At 41.2% G+C, this 23,531-nt stretch overlaps 1 protein-coding gene across 1 annotated transcript in view; it reads left to right on the top strand.

The window, feature by feature from the left end:
• Positions 1 to 8,199: 8,199 nt before the first annotated feature.
• The window catches only part of LOC134801364 (uncharacterized), a 32,146-nt gene continuing 16,814 nt past the window's right edge, over positions 8,200 to 23,531 (top strand). Inside the window, exons 1-10 of the mRNA XM_063773903.1 lie at positions 8,200 to 8,218; positions 8,467 to 8,577; positions 11,125 to 11,310; positions 17,200 to 17,396; positions 19,033 to 19,087; positions 19,674 to 19,863; positions 19,964 to 20,272; positions 20,323 to 20,544; positions 20,790 to 20,938; positions 21,354 to 21,533. Coding sequence (XP_063629973.1) covers positions 8,200 to 8,218; positions 8,467 to 8,577; positions 11,125 to 11,310; positions 17,200 to 17,396; positions 19,033 to 19,087; positions 19,674 to 19,863; positions 19,964 to 20,272; positions 20,323 to 20,544; positions 20,790 to 20,938; positions 21,354 to 21,533 — 1,618 coding nt within the window. The remainder of the gene's footprint in view (positions 8,219 to 8,466; positions 8,578 to 11,124; positions 11,311 to 17,199; positions 17,397 to 19,032; positions 19,088 to 19,673; positions 19,864 to 19,963; positions 20,273 to 20,322; positions 20,545 to 20,789; positions 20,939 to 21,353; positions 21,534 to 23,531) is intronic.

The raw sequence follows: 23,531 nt of genomic DNA, 5'->3' as shown, positions 1-23,531 counted from the left end.
TCCTTTATTATTTCGCCATTAAACCAAACGGGGTACGTCTTGCTACGACCTTTTGCGCGTCGTTTCTTTGGTATACAGGCGTTAAAATGTGAATACAGGGTTTCGTAAAAGTGGTTTGTAGCCGTGTTTAGGCAGTCAGATTCCCTAAATACATTTTGCCACTGTTCGCTTTTAAGTAAATTATATAGACGTGAATAGTCCCCTTTTTTGAAATTGTAGTCGCGATCTACATTTACGTTACTAGGATCCTGCGGTCGTGACCTTACCTTGGCACTAAATGTGATATCTATGTCTAGCGGTGGGTGGTAGGCGTCCAGAGACACCAGGTCTGTATCAGCACGAGTCACTCTCACCTCACCAACGCACTCCCGAGATAGGACGACATCGAGGATACCTCCCCTATCATTCATCACATCATTCATCTCTTTCATGCAACAGAAACTTAAGAAATAATTATAATAGTTGACAATATTCTGTGAAGCGCTATTTAAATTTAGGTCTCCAAAAACCAGTATGGGACATTTGACAAAATTGCTGACAGATTCGACTTTACAAAACCAGTCCATATAGCAATTGTCTGTTGCACTAGGTTTCATATAAACGACACATACATACAAGTTAAGTCCATTGATGTTTAGTGACGCCCATAAGTCTTCACCGGTATCCGTCTCGAAGTCGCGTCGACGTCGCATTGCGTAGTGCGAGCGGGCGGCCAGCAGGACGCCGCCGCACGGTGTCGCGCGGTCTCGCCGCAGTATGCTCCAGCCTTGATCGACTAGCTCTGCGTCCTCTACTGAACTATCAAGGAAGCTTTCGGTCACGGCTATTACGTCATGTTCCAGGAGAGCTAGACTTTGCCTCCATTTGACTAACTTAGTTTTCAGTCCGCGTACGTTCTGGTATATTACTTGTAGATGTTGCCGGCGCTTGGAGGCTGCAGACTGCGTCGATAAGTTGTTATTTTGATAGTTACGTTGTTCTCGCGCTTGCCTCGCCGGTACCGCTGGGAAAGGCGGGCCCTGCGGATACGTATGCGGCTCGGGTGGCAGGGGTGGCAGGTTCGGCGGAGGTGGCAGGGGCGACGGGTGCAGCTGGTGGGGATCGCGAGGGTTCATTAATGCTATCGGACTGGTTTCCCCGCTGCCCACGGGGACGCGCTTGAAACCACTCGGTGAATCGGACGTGCTGGGGCCATACTGCAGGCGAGTTAAACTTGTCAAATATACTTTCCGGGATACCAATTACAAACGACGCATGTCTCTTTGTTCTGATAGCACGCTTTTCAACAAAATAGTCATTGTGCTTTTCGACCTTATTTAAAAAGTTTCTGACGTTTTCAGTTGTAGTTTCAGGCCTGAATGACCATGCTTGTATAAACTTAATTCGATCAACTGACTTGAGCTCGTCGTCACTACTTCCAGTCCCAACAATTATTTCACTGCTCTTCTTTCGATAGCGTCTATTCTTCTGTATTTGCCATCCCTCGGCAATGTCGCATAAGTCTAAGTCGTTATCATAACCGGAATTTTGGCTCTCGAGTGTATTATTAACAGTTGGGCTGTCGGATGCCGCAAGTGACGTCGGTTCTCTCCTTGTAGTGTCTTGTAAGTCGGTACATTTCGGGGCCGCCGTCTTAGGCGTTAGACGACTCTTATTTGGTATCTCTATTGGTGCTGCCGTAGTTCCGGGCTCGACATTAACATTATTATTATTACAATCTGCAGTAGATTGTTTTTTACGCCGGCCGACGTCGTTTAAGGCTTTAGCTTCGGCCGCTTTGATCCGTGCCTGTCGAACGGGTCTTTGTTGCTCAGTTGTTGTAATAGGAGTTGTTGTTACTGTCTTCGGCATAGGGGGCGCTGATGTGGCAGCGGCAGCGGAGTAGGACATTACATGTTTCTCTGTTGCAATGGCTGCGGATTTATATTCGTTTAACTGTTGAATAAGCAGTGTTTGTTTAGTAATTAATTTACTTTGGTCATTAATTTTGGTTTCTAATTCATTAACTTTTGTTATAAGCGTACTCACAGATCCTGAGAGTTCACTTACTAAACTTTCTAAAACCTCTGTAGTCATTTTCGGACGAGTGCTGCCAGCTAGTGAGCGTACGTTGTAAGTTTCTTAAGCTGCTTTTACTTGCTACTCTCTCTGAAGTTTGTAACGAATTTCATAGGTGGCGCTGTTTCAATATCACTGAAAGTTTCTCATACTTCTACCTAGATGGCGTATGCAGTCTATGCACTTTGAAAACACTTGGCGTCGTTTTGTCGGGGGCGGTTACAGGTTTGAATATGCGTTGGCGTAAACAATAGGTTATTTTCTCAATATTGATGTGTTAAAAGTTATATATTAATAACTATCAGTTCACCACTAACACTAACACTGCTTAGATGCGTATTAAACAATATGTAATTTCTCAAAAATGCAATGTTTTGGAATTGACAAACTGTTCAAACTGGTCTTATTTAAATCACTGGAATTGAATATTGTCTTACTCTTAGAACTGGCTAGAATATAACTAAACCAGAGGCCCGTACACTTTTATGAATAAGGGGGTATAAGTGATGTAAGTATACCTAACTTATACTTACTTTAGGTTTTGTGCGAATCATTTTGTCCGCCATTACGTATGTTGAAACGCAGTTCAGGTTCTGAGTAAATATATATCTGTAACAATAAAAATAGGGTATTTCACTGTATTTAAAATCAATTATTTTACACCATGCATGAAATAAAGCACCAGAAGGTTAATAGAGAAACGTATACAGCAGTTATTTTTAGAAACACATTCTATTTTAAAACCCGTATAAAACTATAAAGAGTAGATAATATTGATTGTGAGTTACATATGCTATTAGTGGTTCATATAAATTCCATAGTAGTAAAATCGTTTTGACAGTTCGAAAAAAGGAACTGATTTGACTAGTGTATACTAAACAACTCAACCAACCTTTATGCAACTAAAGAGCAAGAAAGAAAGTTTAAAAAGCGAATCATCATTTCTATGTAGATAGATATATGTGGCGTTATCTATGAAAAGGGACCTTATTGTCGATGGCGCTTACGCCATTATTAACGATGCTCCGATATAAATACAATGCCGCGCGACGCTGTGCGGCGTATGCGCCATCGACAATAAGGTCCCTTTTCATAGATAATGCCCCATATTGTTTAGACATTAAAGATTGCAATAAGTCCAAATTTGTGTAGCAATGTAGGTTTAAGAGGACGAAAACTAGCGCAATGACACAAGATTTGACCCGAACTAAACATATATTACTCACGAACAAATAAACATTGCAAGTTAAATTAACAGTTTGTAAATACAAAACACTAAATTAAAATATTTTAAAACCCATTTTATTTATTGCTGATAAAAATGAATGGAAATAGAGTCGTAAGTACCAAGCTAACTCTGCCATTTGCAATGACAAATAATAACAGTACTCGGTTATTTTATACAAATCAGTGCAAAGTTAGGTTAGACAGGCTCTATTTATGCACATTAAATAATCACCACGGTCATTTCAAGTAGCATTTCAAATTAGACCACGTCTATGTCATGAAAACAGACCGAAATATTCATCGTTTCTTTTATTTTTAAACATTGATTTTTGAGACTTAAATGGGTGTCTAAATCTCTAAAAATAGAAATGCTCACTCGTGGATCACTCCACCCGATCACTATACACGTCAGCGTCACCCATATTTGCATGCGATTTTCTAATTTTTCGATACAATGCCAACTACGGAGCAGCAAATAATTCAATCGATCGATCAAATACCGCAATGTATTACACACCGAGTGTGATAACGTTGAGGTTTGTAGAGCGTGGTAGAGTCATGATAGCGCCCATTGAGTGGTAGGTATTGTATCATGTTTCTATCGTCGTATTTTTTTATGAATCTCGTAGCTGTTCCATTACAATATTTAGTTATTTACTATACAAGCTTCACTTACCTCGGAGAGAAACACAATGATCACTTTGAACAAAATCCCCAAGCATAATAAGTATATTAATTTTTCAGCCATATACCCAACCGAACAACTATACGATTCAACGCCGACTACACAAAATTCTCCGACGATAGCTACGACGCGCAGATCAAACTATAGTGGCCTATTTCTTGCTAACGGCATTTAAGTATGCCTTGTGTATCTGTTGTCCTTGTCTATTCTATCGTGGCTTGAGATTCAACGGCTTCATGCTCCTCGAAAGGTCATCTCGTTGGGTCGTTCCGGGTCGTACACTTGAAACGAATTCGGTTTTTCATTACTTACTAAAACTGTTTGTGAATATTATGTTAATTTATGTTAATTCCAATCCCTGTCTAAGTTATAAAAGAGAAAAACTTCCGTAAAGAGTGTCAAAACTCGTTGTGAACATGTCGCCTATATCACTAGTTGTGATACTGTTATTTTGTTGTGTGTTTGTAACATTGTACTATGTGAGTTAAATTATTTTTCACCATACCAGCTGAAAACGGCTCTCTTTATCCTTTTAAAACTTCTTCTTGAAACCCTCGCTACGCTGCATTTCACTTTTAGAAACAATTTGATAATTTGATAAAAATAAGGTATTTAAATTTTTCGAAATTTTCGCTTGCTCAGGTATCAATATTAGCACGAGGGGTTAAACAACAACTTTGCTCCCTTGTAAAACAATAGTACATTGTGCAACATGGGGCGTAAGTTGAATATTGCAAACGAGAGTTAAATCGCGACGGCTTGCCGGAGCGATTTATAGACTCGAGTTTGCAATATTATTACGCCCCGAGTTACACACAATGTTTTTCATCACACTTGCGATACAAAAATCACGTAGACAAAAAACTGTTAATTATGGCACTAGAAACTTCATAACTCCCTAGGGAAAACGCTTTTTCTATAACTCCCGCTAAGCCTGCGTGCAATTACACATTTACTGAGCGAGTGTGATGAAATAGTTATTTACGATACAAGTGCCGAAAAGAGGAAATTCGAAACGAGTGGCGATAAATTAAAACACGACCGAAGGGAGTGTTTTAAATCGACACGAGTTGCGAATTACCTATTCGCACGTGTATCATGTAATCTATCATGTGGCATCACGTAATCTTCTCTGTGTGGCCATTAGCATTAGCATCACCGGTGGGATCAAAAGCTCACTTAAATTTGTATGGGGCGTGGAAGCAATACAATAATAATAATGGGGGTGTAATTTTGTGGGCAGCCAACGTGTTAATACTTAGTTGTGATGCAGTATTTGAAAACAATTGGACTTTACAGAAGAAAATACGAAGTTACTTGGAGTTGGCTTCTCAAGTGCCCACATTTAAAGGCCACCTACCATTGATCGGGCATTTACACAAAGTTATCGGAGGGAGTGAACGTGAGTTGCTAATTAAGATAAGATAAGATAAGATAAGATAAGATAAGATAAGATAAGATAAGATAAGATAAGATAAGATAAGATAAGATAAGATAAGATAAGATAAGATAAGATAAGATAAGATAAGATAAGATAAGATAAGATAAGATAAGATAAGATAAGATAAGATAAGATAAGATAAGTTAAGTTAAGTTAAGTTAAGTTAAGTTAAGTTAAGTTAACTTAAGTTAAGTTAACTTAAGTTAAGTTAAGTTAAGTTAAGTTAAGTTAAGTTAAGTTAAGTTAAGTTAAGTTAAGTTAAGTTAAGTTAAGTTAAGTTAAGTTAAGTTAAGTTAAGTTAAGTTAAGTTAAGTTAAGTTAAGTTAAGTTAAGTTAAGTTAAGTTAAGTTAAGTTAAGTTAAGTTAAGTTAAGTTAAGTTAAGTTAAGTTAAGTTAAGTTAAGTTAAGCTAAGCTAAGCTAAGCTAAGCTAAGCTAAGCTAAGCTAAGCTAGGCTAAGATAGGCTAGGCTAGGCTAGGCTAGGCTAGGCTAGGCTAGGCTAGGCTAGGCTAGGATAGGATAGGATAGGATAGGATAGGATAGGATAGGATAGGATAGGATAGGATAGGATAGGATAGGATAGGATAGGATAGGATAGGATAGGATAGGATAGGATAGGATAGGATAGGATAGGATAGGATAGGATAGGATAGGATAGGATAGGATAGGATAGGATAGGATAGGATAGGATAGGATAGGATAGGATAGGATAGGATAGGATAGGATAGGATAGGATAGGATAGGATAGGATAGGATAGGATAGGATAGGATAGGATAGGATAGGATAGGATAGGATAGGATAGGATAGGATAGGATAGGATAGGATAGGATAGGATAGGATAGGATAGGATAGGATAGGATAGGATAGGATAGGATAGGATAGGATAGGATAGGATAGGATAGGATAGGATAGGATAGGATAGGATAGGATAGGATAGGATAGGATAGGATAGGATAGGATAGGATAGGATAGGATAGGATAGGATAGGATAGGATAGGATAGGATAGGATAGGATAGGATAGGATAGGATAGGATAGGATAGGATAGGATAGGATAGGATAGGATAGGATAGGATAGGATAGGATAGGATAGGATAGGATAGGATAGGATAGGATAGGATAGGATAGGATAGGATAGGATAGGATAGGATAGGATAGGATAGGATAGGATAGGATAGGATAGGATAGGATAGGATAGGATAGGATAGGATAGGATAGGATAGGATAGGATAGGATAGGATAGGATAGGATAGGATAGGATAGGATAGGATAGGATAGGATAGGATAGGATAGGATAGGATAGGATAGGATAGGATAGGATAGGATAGGATAGGATAGGATAGGATAGGATAGGATAGGATAGGATAGGATAGGATAGGATAGGATAGGATAGGATAGGATAGGATAGGATAGGATAGGATAGGATAGGATAGGATAAGATAGGATAAGATAAGATAAGATAAGATAAGATAAGATAAGATAAGATAAGATAAGATAAGATAAGATAAGATAAGATAAGATAAGATTTATTTCATTTAAAAATATCCAAAATTATAACAATCATAATACACTTAAATAGTACTTAATAGTAATTGAATAACAACTTATCTCGCAAAATTTTATTGAGAACCTACAGAGGGTTCTATGTTACATTTTCAAGATAAGTAATTGAAATTCGACTTAATGTCACTATGTCAATGTTCTCAGTTCGATAGAAGTGAAAACATAGAACTCTAAATCCGGCCGCCTCGCAGGCGGGCGGGGGCGGCCTCTGGTTTGGGACGCAACGTGTGTAGACACTTTTGCCGTGTCCCAGCACTTACCGGGCACTAGCTCTGGTGCTGGTCATGCGGCCACGACGGCTGAGGATGGCAAACGGCGCAAGTACAGCATGCTCGGCAGTGGCTACATATTTGAGCCTTTTGGGGTGGAGACGTTAGGGTCGTGGGGGCCCAGCGCCCGGCGCTTATATAAGGATTTGGCCTCGCGTTTGGTCGACGCCTCGGGTGACCAAAGGGCTGGCCAGTATTTTGCCCAGAGAATTAGCATCGCTATTCAACGGGGAAATGCGGCCAGCTTGTTGGGTACACTGCCTGCTGGCGGGGAGTTGGAGGGTGTATTTTATTTGTAGGTTTTTTTTTTTTTTTTTTTTTCTTCTTATTAATGTGTATTTTTAGAGTAGTTGAGTTGACGAAGCCTGTTGCGGATTTTATCGCTGTAGTTTTTTGTGACGATGCCTGTAGCTGATTGTAAATTTGTGTTTACCTGACGAAGCCTGCGTTGCGGATATAAAAGTTTGGTCTCTGAATAAACTATATTTTTAAGATGCAAAAAAAAATATTGGGCCAATTGTCACTTTACTACCAAGCTGTTTGAAAAATACTGATGGTACATGAATATGAGTGGTACTCCACTGGTCCAAGTCTAGTTCTTGCTTGAGTTGATTAAAACAATGTGATACGCATTTCTATTTATTAATTTCAGGATTCTGGGAAGACGTTAAAGAAGCCAGCGATGCTGCTGAGAAATCTGGAGGCATCACAACTCTGTGGTTTGGACCCAAAGCCATATTTTGTAATTACTTTATAATACATTTGCTTAAAATATTTTATGTACCTACCTAAACTTTGTAGTTCAGAAATTCAGAATGCTGTGAGTATAGGACTGACAAAAGGTACTTTTTTTGTACAATTTCCATTTCGGGAGAAAACGGTTTCCACTAACTAAATCTTAACATAATAATATCACTTTGATTTAGATGTCGATCGCTTCAGATAATATGTATAAGTATGTATTCTAGGTTTATAGGTTTCGCTTTAAAAAAAATATTTTTTTGTACCAATTGCAAATTTTTTAAACCGGAATACCTATAAACCTAGTTTTTCATTGTGTCAATACCGTACTAAAAAATCTCGGAGAATGGAAAATATTTAGAAGTGGAGAAACGTTTTCTCTTTTTGTATGAACGAGTAAGTGCTATAGTACTTTCCCTCTTAAGTCTAACATAGACCGTAAACAAGGATTTTTAAAGAAAAATATTTGGTTTTTTTTTTCAGTTATAAACGACCCGGATGACGCTTTCACCGTGTTGAACTCGTGCTTAAAGAAAAGTTACTTTTACAACGTAGTTTTCGGGTGGTTCGGCGATGGATTGCTCACTTCCGATGGTAATCAAGAAGTTCTTTACATCTGACGTGTTACATCAGTAGGTAATGAAATGACTAAGTGCCAGTTGCACCAACCACATTTGACAGACTGATCAACATCAGCCGGCGCGCCCCGGCGCTTTATTATGAAACTTTCCATACATAAAAATTTTGCGAACTCTTTAACGATACGAACAGTTTGGTGCAACCGACCCTTAATGAGTTTGGTTCAACGACCAATTTTAGCCTCTTAGTCCCAGAATCGTTAGTTTCGTGTTTGAATTTAGAACCTTGACTTATTTATTTAACCAAAGATAAAATGACGTTTTGGAAAGTTTATAAATAAGTAAGCCTTTATAAGGGCCTCTGGGACTCAGGAGGTTAGATTACTTTAGACCGGCGGTCGGCAACCTGCGGCCCGCGGGCCGCATGCAGCTCGTGAAACTGTCACTTGCGGCCTGTGAGCCTCTCTGGCTATGTAATATTGAAAAACGACAATGTCTGATAAAGTCATAACCCAAGTAGCACAGATAGCTCTATAACTACTCACTTTTAGTTCTATCTAACGCTCTGTGCGTATTAAGACACTTATAAGAGCACGAATGAACTATTATGAAGCCAATAGACGTATAATGGAACACACGTGGCGCATAATACAGCTTATCGCTGAACATGTTTACCGCTAAGCAGCTTTTATTATTCTGACTTTTTGAGGAGCACGAATGAACTATTATGAAGCCAATAGACGTATAATGGAACACATGGGGCGCATAATACAGCTTATCGCTGAACATGTTTACCGCTAAAGCAGCTTCTATTGCGCTGACTTATTATAAGGGAGAACGAGTGAACTATTATGAAACCAATAGACGTATAATCGAACACATGTGGCGCATAATACGGCTGAGCGCTGAACATGTTTACCGATAAGCAGCCTATTATACTACCATTGGGACTGTCTGCATAGCGGCTGTTAAAACGTTCACAAGATGCCTTATAACTGTTTAGAGGTTCACTAGTGTATCGAAATAACGACTTGGACTTTATAGTGGTTCACTTAAGTATCTTTATCAGATATATAACAGTCGTATGCTGCATATAAGAATTTTAACGGTTCACGTTGCTTTTTAACATTGACCGCCATTTTATTGTATATAACCTACAAAATTGAAATTGCTTTTCCAACTTTTAAGGGTAACAATAAGGTTTTGTGCCTGAGTTCTTAACCTAAATCATTAGTTTAGTACTTCCTATCACGTATTATTAACTTTTTATCTCATAATTCTGTCCAAACCACTGAAATAGTTTTTACACATAGCTTATTTATATCATTAATTTAAATAAATACTGATTATTTTCGTGGCGCACTGAAATTTTCTTAGATAATGTATATATATAATGTCAATAAACTTGCATTCCCAAACATCTTTCTCGTATTAATATATAAAAGATCATGTAAGTACAACCATTTAACTAAACACTTCAACAAAATGACTTATGGTGTCGTTGCGCTTAACGTTTTTGCTTCAATATAAATATGTTCACCTCTGCGTTCGTCGTCACTATACTAAATATAATAGCTGATTTTTAAGGCAGAGGTGTAAAAATATGTTATAAATTATCTTTTATTCAGCCCAACGTCAATCTTTCCCGGTATTAGGGCGCACATGTGACATATTAGCTGAATAAAGGGTAACTGGTGGTCTCTTACCCAGTCAATATACACCTCTTATAACTGCTGTTACCCCTTATAATTCCGTTAAATTGCTGCTACAACGCTCTTAAGTAGCTATGTGAACTTAAGGCTGCTTAATTTGTGCCCATTTAAGAGTTATAGAAGCTGAAAAGACGCTTATACAGCTCTTATGCAGCTTTTATATTCCAGCTTCAAGCGTATTCGTACTTCATTATGCTGCTGCTATACAGCTAATCTGTGCTACTTGGGAAATAATTATTATCAAAGTGCGGCCCGCGTCAACTTACTCATCGTTAACTACTAAAACTACGCAAAAAAAGGTTGCCAACCGCTGCTTTAGACCATTAGACGGATTGTCATGCTGATGTTAGGTCAACTTTTATTTAGGGCCAGTTGCACCAACCACACTTAAAAAGAGACTGATAACGTCATCACTCAATGAATGATGAAACGTCCCATACAATAAAATTTAACGATCCTTTTTAAAGGTGACAGACGGTTTGTTTATTATACGTGGTGGGGCAGAACTGGATATTTGCGACTACTAGTTATTAAATTATCCAAAATCAATCATCAATGTCAATACTGTACTGTTCTAATATTTATTGAATTACGACTATAGGTGTAATTGCAACTATGGGGTTATTACGTCCGTATCGTTATTCTCAAATAGTCGCATTTTTCCAAGTATATCCACTTCTTAAGTTCTTACTGAAGGCTTATGGCGCCCCCTGGCCATCCCTAAGGTATTTGAGTACTACTTAGGTACATACTTAAGTATGTGGTACTCAAAAAGGCACAATAATCCCATAGCTGCTTTTATCCCGGTCGACCTATACCTAAATAGAAGTGACGTGGGAAGTCGTTTTTAGTGTCAAAATGGAAGCGTAACCGCAAGTTGCTGAATCCTACGTTCAGCCAGCATGTGCTGGATGGGTTTCTGGATGTGTTCAACCGGCAGGCGGCGCTGCTAGCGCAGGACATGGAGCCGAAGGCTGGGACCGGCGAGTTTGATCCCACGGAGCTTTTCCTTGAAGCTACTCTTGAGGCCGTTTGTCGTAAGTGATTTTAGTAGGGCCTATTTTTACAAGCTTTTATTTAACTTGCCCTGCGGGCGCAGCATGGTTCCATTTTTATCGCCGGTCACTATGTCCGTCACTTTCGCACTTGCATACTTGTTAGAACGTGACAGGCATGGTGACAAGCGATAAAAATGCGACCGTGCTACTGCTAGTGTTGCCAGATGGTCGGGATTTGGCGGGATTCTCCCGATTTTTAGCATGTGTTCCCGATTCCCGGTAAAGTGAAAATTGTCCCGACAAACAGCTTTACGTTATAAACCAATAATTTCAAGTTCCGAACTATCGTCGAGCGAGCGAGCGACCCGCGACGGGCGCGTCGAGCAGCTGACGTAGTGCCAATAATGTAAAATATCTTTGTTTTTAATACAATTACTTTAATTTGAATGTTTTTTTTTCCCGACTTAAGTCCCAAAATCCCGAAAAATCGTTATATTTTCCCGATAATCGCGCCTTTCGATCTGGCAACCCTAGCTACTGCCGTGCCGGTAGGTACAGTGGCCATCACATATATCGGAGCGGCCAAGGTGGTCACAATATCTGAACATGCACTCTAACGCCTTGACAATAGAGGCGTGTTCAGATAATTTTGAGCACCTCGGCCGCTCCCATATATCTGGTGGCGACTGTACCTATGTTTGTTACTTTTGTTAGAGTATGGGTCAAATCTTGGAAGCTAAATTTGACCCACTTCCCGATTTCCGATTGAGCTGAAATTTGCATAGGTACATATGTAAATCGGATGAGAATGCAATATTATGATGACATGGAGTTGAGCTGGCGATGGAGACAGGAGGCGGCCATATATGTGAAAAAACATCGCAACCTCTTTAATTAATTACAATTGTGTTTGGGGTTGTTAGAATTGTCTTGATGAGTATTAGTTGCCTGTGGAAAGAAAAGGACTCAGCGACAAAAGCTTATACCAAAAACGAAATTTTTGCCAAAAATGCTAAAAACGGTACGCTACGTTAAATCAAACCCAGTTAAATCACTATTTTCTCGCTTTATTTTTAGCATAACAATGTCAACAAGGTCAAAATTAAGTCAATGTTTGTTAATTATTCAGTTTTCCTTCAAAGATTTCAAAAGTAAAGACAGTTCATATAATAACACTCACTCTTGTATTCATATCAAAGGCCTTTAGCCCTTAGGAAATGCCATATGTATTTGTATAGGATACTGATGTTAAGATTGAACGGGGAACATTATTGTATCTGGAGTCCACAACCTTTTTTTTTTTTAACAACTATCTTTATTCAATAACTAGCTGTGCCCGCGGCTCCGCCCGCGTGGAATTCGGTCTGTGTCAGTAAGCGGCTAATTTCTAATCCTAATTTCTTTCCCTCTCCCCTGGAGGCGGAACTTGAAGTAAAGTTGACAGATGGATATGCTAGAGGACTGTAGTCCAGATAAAATATTTTACAATTAGGTACCACTAAATAAAACTACACTCCAAAGTCAATAGTTTTTTCGCCCTTATTCAAATTTTACACGTGACTTAAACGACAGAGTAGTAGGTGTATATCGGACGATACAGTACCTAAGCCGTAAAGGGGCCCACTGATTAGCAGTCCGCCGGACGGTATCGGCCTGTCAGTTGTTCGGAACTGTCAAAATTTTGTTCTAACTGACAGGCCGATACCGTCCGGCGGACTGTTAATCAGTGGGCCCCTTAAGGTATACGCGCGCGAGTGAAAGCGAAGCGGCCTGCCTGGCTAGACCGCCACTCACCGTGGTCTTCTTCAGACTCCTGAGGAAGACCACGTGCCCCTTGTAACCTCAATGCGTTGCAAGACTTTCGGGAATGATTCGATTTTTTTCGGGAATGCATGGTAATGCGTATAAAATGCGAGTCCCAAATCGTTTGACTCCGCAAACGACCAGTGCCGGATTAAGATATTTTGATGCCCTAAGCATTTCTAGACCATGGTGCCCCCTCATCAAGATTACATTGAATTTTTTTGGTTAATTGAGTGACGTTTCATTGCCGCATTACAGCTGAGAATGGAAATTAATCACATCATTTTATCACGACAATTGACAGTGCCGCAGCAGTAACGTTGCAACAGAGTACCTAATGCTGCTGCAGTCGCCACCCGAATGTCACCTTTATCATATCTTAGAATGTTATTGAAAACGCAAGCGAAGCGAGCGCGAAATTTTTTCGATATATTAACGCAATTTTATAGACAGTTGTACATTTTTACTTTTAGTATGGAAATCAGTCACATAATTTAATCACGAAAATTGACAGTGCTGCAGCAGTAACGTTGCAACAGAGTAATACTGCTGCAGTCGCCATAGCTTAGAAATTGATTGAAACCGCGAGCGAAGCGAGCGCGAAATTTTTTCGATATAAATCGGCAATTTGATAGACAGTTGTACATTTTTACTTTTAGTATGGAAATCAGTCACATCATTTTATCACGAAAATTGACAGTGCTGCAGCAGCAACGTTGCAACAGAGTAATGCTGCTGCAGTCGCTATATCTTAGAAAGTTATTGAAAACGCGAGCGAAGCGAGCGCGAAAATTTTTCGATATAAAAACGCAATTTGATAGACAGAGTTGTACATTTTTACTTTTAGTATGGAAATCAGTCACATCATTTTGTCACGAAAATTGACAGTGCTACAGCAGTAACGTTGTAACAGAGTAATGCTGCTGCAGTCGCCATATCTTAGAAATTGATTGAAAACGCGAGCGAAGTGAGCGCGAAATTTTTTCGATATAAATAGGCAATTTGATAGACAGAGTTGTACATTTTTACTTTTAGTATGGAAATCAGTCACATCATTTTATTACGAAAATTGACAGTGCTGCAGCAGCAACGTTGCAACAGAGTAATGCTGCTGCAGTCGCCATATCTTAGAAAGTGATTGAAAACGCGAGCGAAGCGAGCGCGAAAATTTTTCGATATAAAAACGCAATTTGATAGAACAGTTGTACATTTTTACTTTTAGTATGGAAATCAGTCACATAATTTAATCACGAAAATTGACAGTGCTGCAGCAGTAACGTTGCAACAGAGTAATACTGCTGCAGTCGCCATAGCTTAGAAATTGATTGAAAACGCGAGCGAAGCGAGCGCGAAATTTTTTCGATATAAATCGGCAATTTGATAGACAGTTGTACATTTTTACTTTTAGTATGGAAATCAGTCACATCATTTTATCACGAAAATTGACAGTGCTACAGCAGTAACGTTGCAACAGAGTAATGCTGCTGCAGTCGCCATATCTTAGAAAGTAATAGAAAACGCGAGCGAAGCGAGCCCGAAAATTTTTCCATATAAAAACGCAATTAGATAGACAGTTAGACAGTTGTACATTTTTACTTTTAGTATGGAAGTCAGTCACATCATTTTATCACGAAATTGACAGTGCTGTAGCAGCAACGTTGCAACAGAGTAATGCTGCTGCAGTCGCCATATCCTAGAAAGTTATTGAAAACGCGAGCGAAGCGAGCGCGAAAATTTTTCGATATAAGTATTATTAATTTATTAAATCAACATAATTATTCAATTATTTTTGTTGATATCCGTGTCTTCTAAACTTAGAGTTAATTTGGCAAAATCTTTCCTCGGTGGCTTATTCATGTCACAACGTATTAAATTCAGCGCCATCTGTTATACCCAGGGTACTCAATAGTGGTAGCACATATTTGAAAAACGTTTGCCCCTCCTTCCTAAGTAGCGCCATAAGATTCAGGGGCAAACTTAAGTCAATCGGGTGTTGTGGCTACCCCCCCTTTTAGGGGTTGAATTTTTATACCCTATAACCTGGCCGGGAATTTTCTCGACGGATTAGTAAAGTTTTCATCAAAATCCGTTCAGCCGTTTTCACGTGATGTGCGTTCAAATAAACAGACAAACAGATAAACAGATAAACAGACAAACAGACAAAAATTCTAAAAACTTTTGGAACGTGTTCTGTTATCGATTCTAAGTATCCCCAGCCAACTTTTTTTCAAATATCTTCCATGACTTTCGACCGTCTTCAGCTTTATTATATGTATAGAAGATCATAAGTAATACATACAGGTAATACATATGTGGGTAGGGTATAAAAGTGGTTTCAATCGATGTGTGGAAGGGCGGCACTGTCGTCGAACCGGCCCGTTCATATAATGCCGAGGGAATATGCGCACCAACGAATAAACGCGATTTGCACACCAACGAACTGGCTCACTTCGTAGCGCCCATCTTTACGAAGTAATACTTATATATGTCAATGTTTTCCTTGCTATCCACGCATTACCCACCACAAGACCAGACGATTCAACGGAGCCACGCCGTTTCATAGCTTAAATATGTACTAATATTTAGTTTTTTTTAAGTTTATAAAAACGCATACTTATATATTTATTTATTTTTATTTATTTATTTATTTATTACTCAAATAAGTGACACAGCATTACAGTAAAAACTAAGGCACTGTGAAACTACAAAACAAGAATACAAAAAAACAACAAAAAAACTACAAATAAAAACCAAAGACAAATTAAACATTAGATTTGGGCGACGACGTAACAGCGTGGCTCCGTCTGACTCGGCATAAGATTCGGCAGGTTGCCCCGGTACCGCCGAAACACCACACCCTTCGGCCAGAAGTCCGCGCTTGCGATGGTGTCCTGCAGCGGCCGCGGCACGCGCACCACAAATGAACTGAAGTGCACATAGTGACGCGACTGTAGCTGTTGCACCCTCAGCGTGAAGCCAGTCTTCCGGCGGACGTATTCCACCACCTCGTCGGCCCCGGCGGAGTAATGCAGGCGAGACACATATAGCGCCTTACTCGGTGTCGCAATTCGTAGACCAGAATTAACCGGTTCCGCAGTGCCACACAGAGTCTTACTGGGCGCCCTGTGCGCTTTTTTCTTCCTTTCCACCAGTGTGAATCCCTCCTTACCCACATTGGTGCGGGAGGACTTCTCCAAAAGGGGAGCCCGTGATTCACACGCCTTAGAAGGCGCGTTGACCTGGTTAGCTGCGACAGACTGACCGGCGACGTCAGCATAAGCACGCTGACGTGACTTCGAGGAGACAGGGGGCGGTCGCGCGCGCGGGGGGTGCGCGGGCGGTGCAGCGCCGCATGCGGCACATTTTGCAGTGTCAGCAACACGTAAACTAACCGACTTGACTCCAGTGTCAGGTCGATAATCGCTCTTGAAATTTGAAACCGCCGACCGAGTTGGAGCATTCCGCAAACATGTGATTTCGTTGCGTAACTCGGCGATAGTGACTAGGCTAGCTTCAAACTTCATAATAACTTCGGCTAATCTTGTATTAAGGGCCAAGAGGCGAACGTCGACATTATCCGGGGCACACGACGGCAGGATTTGAGCACCCGTCGCCACAAACTCCGGAATTCGATCCTTGTTTTCCCTTAGGATTTTCATTATATCCTCAAGGGACCTCTTCCCGGTTTCATCCCCTCTCCGGTGAGGTACATAGGTGCCGACGATCCCAAGGGACTGACACAGCACTTGCTTCGCTTCACAGATGTCTTATTCCACGGTGAAACTCGACGCACGCGAATTTATCTGGACAGCAGTCACCGCATCCATCGCTCCTTCCTGCACCAGCTTGTTTTTTAGCTGCAGAAAGGCGAGGAACTCATTCACGATGGGTTGACTCTGTTCGGAGTCACTCATCGCGTCAATTTACCAGCAGCGGCCGAGCCGCGCTAATTTCGCAATTAAGTAAATAATTTAATTACACATGCGTCTATGTCGTTGCGCGCATTGTACACGATATATGTTAGTCTGTAAGGTATTGGTAATATGGGCCTTGTTGCCTGATTTAAAATGTTAAATAAATAAATACACACACACATACACATACACATGATTGCACACATTGCAGAAACCGCCGTCGGTATTTCTCTGGACGACCAATCGGTCATCGACAGTGAATACAAGAAAGCCATTGCAGTCGCCTTCGAGGGTTCCGCTCAGCGGTTGGGCAAATTCTGGCTTCACCCCGACTTCCTGTATCAGTTCTCTGGACTTCGGAAACGCATTGAAGAAGCGGTGGCTGTCATTCGCAACATGTCCAAAACCGTAAGTAACATAAAGGATAACTCACGCTGGAACGGTCCGGATCCGGGCCAAGACGTCCGACACTTTATAGTTTTCGGTTAGTTCCCGATTCGCCGGATTCTTGTTTCGCCGGATTCCGTTCCGCTTTCGCCGGATCGGGTTTCGCGTTAAGGACGTCACAATTCACAATCCAATTAATATAAAAGAATCCGACAAAATAAGAATCCGGGAACTAACACCAGTTGGTTTTCTATAGAAAACTCACGTGATCAACTGATTACGGGTCATCCGTCGTAGAAAACGAAGTGTCGGAATCCTCGGCCCGAACCCGGATCGTTTTAGCGTGAGCGCGAGAGTCATCCTTAATGGTTACAGCACACATCTAATTTAAACGTTCGCAGTAGGCTAGCTTGTAGCTTGATTTATTGATTTTTTACTTTTCCAACGCAAAAAGAGTTGTTACAAGTTTGACTATATATGTGAGTTTGTCTATGGGACCGTAGCTCTTAAATGGATTAACCGATTTGGATCTGGTTTTATCACGATCGAGTCATTGCGTGGGTTTTCTTTTAATTGTAATTAGTGGAGTAAACGAAGCAAGATGTTGTATGGAGACCCATGCATTAATTCCTCAGTCGATGAAATTTTGCTTGGTTATTGTATAGTATGAGCCGAGACTAACATTATAAATATCCAAAAAAAAAACACTCCTAAGTTAGGTAAAAACACAAATCTGATTATATATTGAACCGAGTAATACCTCAGTCCAAAATTATTTTACAAAATAAGTTATTTGTATCAGTATGTGATACTAGAAAAAAATCTAAAAGTTTTGTCAAACATGAGAATATTTTTTTATGATACTTCCTTTTTTTGACGCTCATTTTCATCGGAAAATTGCTCTGTCATTTTTTTCTTCTTATATGATCTTAGAATATAATTTGGCGCAGTGGGTAAAAAAATCCAAAAAAAATGCGTATTGAAATGTAATGTATTATAGAACTATTAAAAACTGAGAGTGGAAAATTTTTAGATTTTCATTTTGTAGGTATAAAACGGCAATAAAATGGCATTCCAGTGAAAAAATTAGACTGAGCAATTTTCCGGTCCAAGACACGCCAAAAAATTTTATTTTATTAATACTGGTATTTCTGCTGGGATATTTTTTTGATATTTCATATATTGTTGCAATACGTTACATGAATATGTCTGGTGAAGAAAGTTTGAACGGAGCATTTTTCCGTAAAAAGATATTAACGATTTAAGACTTTAGGTATTTACTTTAATTCTATTATTATTATTCTTTGGAAATTTATACAATACTTTTTATTTATTGATACTTTATAGTACTGTAAAGTTTTTTCAGGCTGAGGAATTACTGCGGGGTCCACTACCTTTATTTACTACATTAAATCTCATTCATCTTTGGCAAGCTTGTATTGCTGGTTTTGAATCATGGGTCGTATAAGGAGTTATTTGAGTTGAACCAAGAGAAGTCTGCAACGATTTTAATAGCAAACGCAGTGCAAGTGTTAGGTATTTTAAACGTCAAACTTCTATGAAATTATAACGTATAAATGACACTTGCACTGCGTGTGCTATCAAAATCGTTGCAGACTTCTCCTGGTCTAACTCGAGTAATTTTATTTTTTAATAGGTGTTTAACAAAAGACGAGCAGAAAGGCAGCAAACTAAGCTCGCCACAACGTCATGTGAGTACCTGTTATTTTATATTAATAATTTCCGTCGTCAAAAGTAACAAATAACAATTCTATTGCATAAGCTAGGGATGCCTCACGCTAGAACGGCTCGGGTCCGGGCCGAGGCAACCGAAACTTCATTTTCTATGACAGGTGACTGGTGATCACGTGATGCTTTATATAGAAAACGAAGTGTCGGATGCCCCGCCGGGACCCGGGCCGTTCTAACTGAGTCCTTAATAATAATTCTACAGAGTTAGAATCCTATTCTTATAGAAAAACGTGTTAGCTTTTTAGGGTTTCGTACCCAAAGGGTAAAAACGGGACCCTCTAATACTAAGATTCCACTGTCCATCTGTTTGGCTGTCACCAGGCTGTATCTCATGAACCGTGATAGCTAGACAGTTTAAATTTTCACAGATCATGTATTTGTGTTGCCGTTGTAACAACAAATACTAAAAACAGAATAAAATAAATATTTAAGTGGGGCTCCCATACAACATTCTTGATTTTTTGCGTGATGGTACGGAACCCTTCGTGCGCGAGTCCGACTCGCACTTGGCCGGTTTTTTACATCTACAAACTATACAATATACAGCACGTCGCTTCTTGGCGTTCCTCGACCTGCTTCTGGAGCTGGGGGATGAGGGGTCATTCGCAGACGAACAGATCTTGCGGGAGCTGGACGTGTTCATCGCGGCCGGGCTGGAGACCTCGGCGCGGGCGCTCGTCTCCATCATGGTGTTCCTTGGGACATATACGGACGTGCAAGACAAACTATACCAGGAGTAAGTTCTGATAATACAACATGTCCGACCATGGCAGCAGGTCGCTTCTTGGCGTTTCTCGACCTGCTTCTGGAGCTGGGGGATGAGGGGTCGTTCGCAGACGAGCAGATCTTGCGGGAGCTGGACGTGTTCATCGCGGCGGGCCTGGAGACCTCGGCGCGGGCGCTCGTCTCCATCATGGTGTTCCTTGGGACATATACGGACGTGCAAGACAAACTATACCAGGAGTAAGTTCTGATAATACAACATGTCCGACCATGGCAGCAGGTCGCTTCTTGGCGTTTCTCGACCTGCTTCTGGAGCTGGGGGATGAGGGGTCGTTCGCAGACGAGCAGATCTTGCGGGAGCTGGACGTGTTCATCGCGGCCGGCCTGGAGACCTCGGCGCGGGCGCTCGTCTCCATCATGGTGTTCCTTGGGACATATACGGACGTGCAAGACAAACTATACCAGGAGTAAGTTCTGATAATACAACATGTCCGACCATGGCAGCAGGTCGCTTCTTGGCGTTTCTCGACCTGCTTCTGGAGCTGGGGGATGAGGGGTCGTTCGCAGACGAGCAGATCTTGCGGGAGCTGGACGTGTTCATCGCGGCGGGCCTGGAGACCTCGGCGCGGGCGCTCGTCTCCATCATGGTGTTCCTTGGGACATATACGGACGTGCAAGACAAACTATACCAGGAGTAAGTTCTGATAATACAACATGTCCGACCATGGCAGCAGGTCGCTTCTTGGCGTTTCTCGACCTGCTTCTGGAGCTGGGGGATGAGGGGTCGTTCGCAGACGAGCAGATCTTGAGGGAGCTGGACGTGTTCATCTGTACTCCTCAAACAGACCAACATTTGTTCCGTGACTTTTAAAAATAACATGTATTTTGATTTTTAGCACTTCAAAGTTTATTGACATTGACCAAAGTTTTAATTTACAGGATAATCTCGGTTCTGGGCCCAAGTTCGTATTTGGGAAAAGAAGATATGTCGAGACTCGTGTACACGGAGGCGATCATAAAGGAAGCTCTTCGTCTCAGTCCGGTTATCCCAGTTATAGGACGGGAAGTGGACAAAGACATCAAACTTAGTAAGAATATAATTTAATTATATCTTAATTTGTTTGTTAGTTTTAACCGACTTCAAGATTGAATGATTCACGTTTAGTTTCACTAGACTTATATCGACCGGGATATGGACCGTGATTACCTTTTGAATTGTTTTTGAGCTCCCAATATTTCGACGCAGTTACAGGCATCTTGTTCACGGGTAACTGAAGATAGCGGGTGGGTGTCAAAGTTGTGTAGACCGCGATCGGTCTACTCTCATTCTTGCGCGTCGGCTGCATTCGCTTTCTACGTTACCACCGGACGCGTAATCACGGTACATATCCCGGTCGAAGTCGACTTACATAAGTCAAAAGACAAGATTGTTATGAAAATTTAGTTTTGTAGTTTTGAAATTTAGAAAAAGGTGATTCAATAGGTCCAAATTAATATTTTCAGAGAATTACACGCTCCCAGCTGGCAGCGGCTGCGCGGTACTGTTCTGGGGTATCCACCGGCTGCCGATCTGGGGCGCGGACCGCCTGCAGTTCAGGCCGGAGCGATGGCTGGACCCCTCCAGGGTGCCGAGTAGCCCCGGGGCGTTCTGCGGCTTCAGCTTGGGAAGGAGGAACTGCATTGGTGGGTCAAATAAGCTGTTATCAGTCACTGGCTTCAGTCCCTGACATAACGTATAACAGTCGTTAACGTAAGAGACATTGAGTCTCGTTGAATTTTTTTTTATATTTTTTTTATTTTATTACTATTATTAATACAAGAAATAACCTTACGATCTAATTCAGTTCCCTGCAAAACTGTTTACACAGTTTGTCTGCAGGTGCGAGTCTCTTATATAATTACTTACATACGTAATCAATGTAAAATATTATAAAAACACGGACATGTTGTATTATCAGAACTTACTCCTGGTATAGTTTGTCTTGCACGTCCGTATATGTCCCAAGGAACACCATGATGGAGACGAGCGCCCGCGCCGAGGTCTCCAGGCCGGCCGCGATGAACACGTCCAGCTCCCTCAAGATCTGCTCGTCTGCGAACGACCCCTCATCCCCCAGCTCCAGAAGCAGGTCGAGAAACGCCAAGAAGCGACCTGCTGCCATGGTCGGACATGTTGTATTATCAGAACTTACTCCTGGTATAGTTTGTCTTGCACGTCCGTATATGTCCCAAGGAACACCATGATGGAGACGAGCGCCCGCGCCGAGGTCTCCAGGCCCGCCGCGATGAACACGTCCAGCTCCCGCAAGATCTGCTCGTCTGCGAACGACCCCTCATCCCCCAGCTCCAGAAGCAGGTCGAGAAACGCCAAGAAGCGACCTGCTGCCATGGTCGGACATGTTGTATTATCAGAACTTACTCCTGGTATAGTTTGTCTTGCACGTCCGTATATGTCCCAAGGAACACCATGATGGAGACGAGCGCCCGCGCCGAGGTCTCCAGGCCGGCCGCGATGAACACGTCCAGCTCCCGCAAGATCTGCTCGTCTGCGAACGACCCCTCATCCCCCAGCTCCAGAAGCAGGTCGAGAAACGCCAAGAAGCGACCTGCTGCCATGGTCGGACATGTTGTATTATCAGAACTTACTCCTGGTATAGTTTGTCTTGCACGTCCGTATATGTCCCAAGGAACACCATGATGGAGACGAGCGCCCGCGCCGAGGTCTCCAGGCCCGCCGCGATGAACACGTCCAGCTCCCGCAAGATCTGCTCGTCTGCGAACGACCCCTCATCCCCCAGCTCCAGAAGCAGGTCGAGAAACGCCAAGAAGCGACCTGCTGCCATGGTCGGACATGTTGTATCAATACAAGATCAGCGGCTGTGCGAAAATATGAAATACCCCGCGTCACCAATTATTACGGAGACCGAACTCTAAAAAAAAGGTTGCCATATTTTTTAAACAGTCTTCCAGAAAATATCAGGCTCGAGCCCAATAAAACTAAATTTAAAACAGCAATCAAGCAGCACCTATTAAAAATGCTTGGGTGACAATTGTATGCCTGTGCCTGCAAATGTCACCCAAGTAAAGTAAGGTATATCTGATTATATTAGTTAAGTGTATGTGACATTCGGGTGCGGACTGCAGCAGCATTACTCTGTTGCAATGTTACTGCTGCGGCTCTGTCAATTTTCGTGATAAAATGATGTGACTGATTTCCATACTTACTGCTGCGGCACTGTCAATTTTCGTGATAAAATGATGTGACTGATTTCCATACTAAAAGTAAAAATGTACAACTGTCTATCAAAATTCGTTTTTTATATCGAAAAATTTTCGCGCTCGCTTCGCTCGCGTTTTCAACAACTTTCTACCATATGATAAAGGTGACATTCAATTTCCGTGATATAATGATGTGACTGATTTCCATACTAAAAGTAAAAACCGGGCAAGTGCGAGTCGGACTCGCGCACGAAGGGTTCCGTACCATAATGCAAAAAAAAAAAAAACTAAAAAAAAGCAAAAAAAAAACGGTCACCCATCCAAGTACTGACCACTCCCGACGTTGCTTAACTTTGGTCAAAAATCACGTTTGTTGTATGGGAGCCCCATTTAAATCTTTATTTTATTCTGTTTTTAGTATTTGTTGTTATAGCGGCAACAGAAATACATCATCTGTGAAAA

This window comes from Cydia splendana, chromosome 21, assembly GCF_910591565.1.
Source record: "Cydia splendana chromosome 21, ilCydSple1.2, whole genome shotgun sequence".
Classification (NCBI taxonomy): Eukaryota; Metazoa; Arthropoda; class Insecta; order Lepidoptera; family Tortricidae; genus Cydia; species Cydia splendana.
Note: the sequence above shows the minus strand (reverse complement) of the source record. Positions and strands in the feature narration are given on the sequence as shown.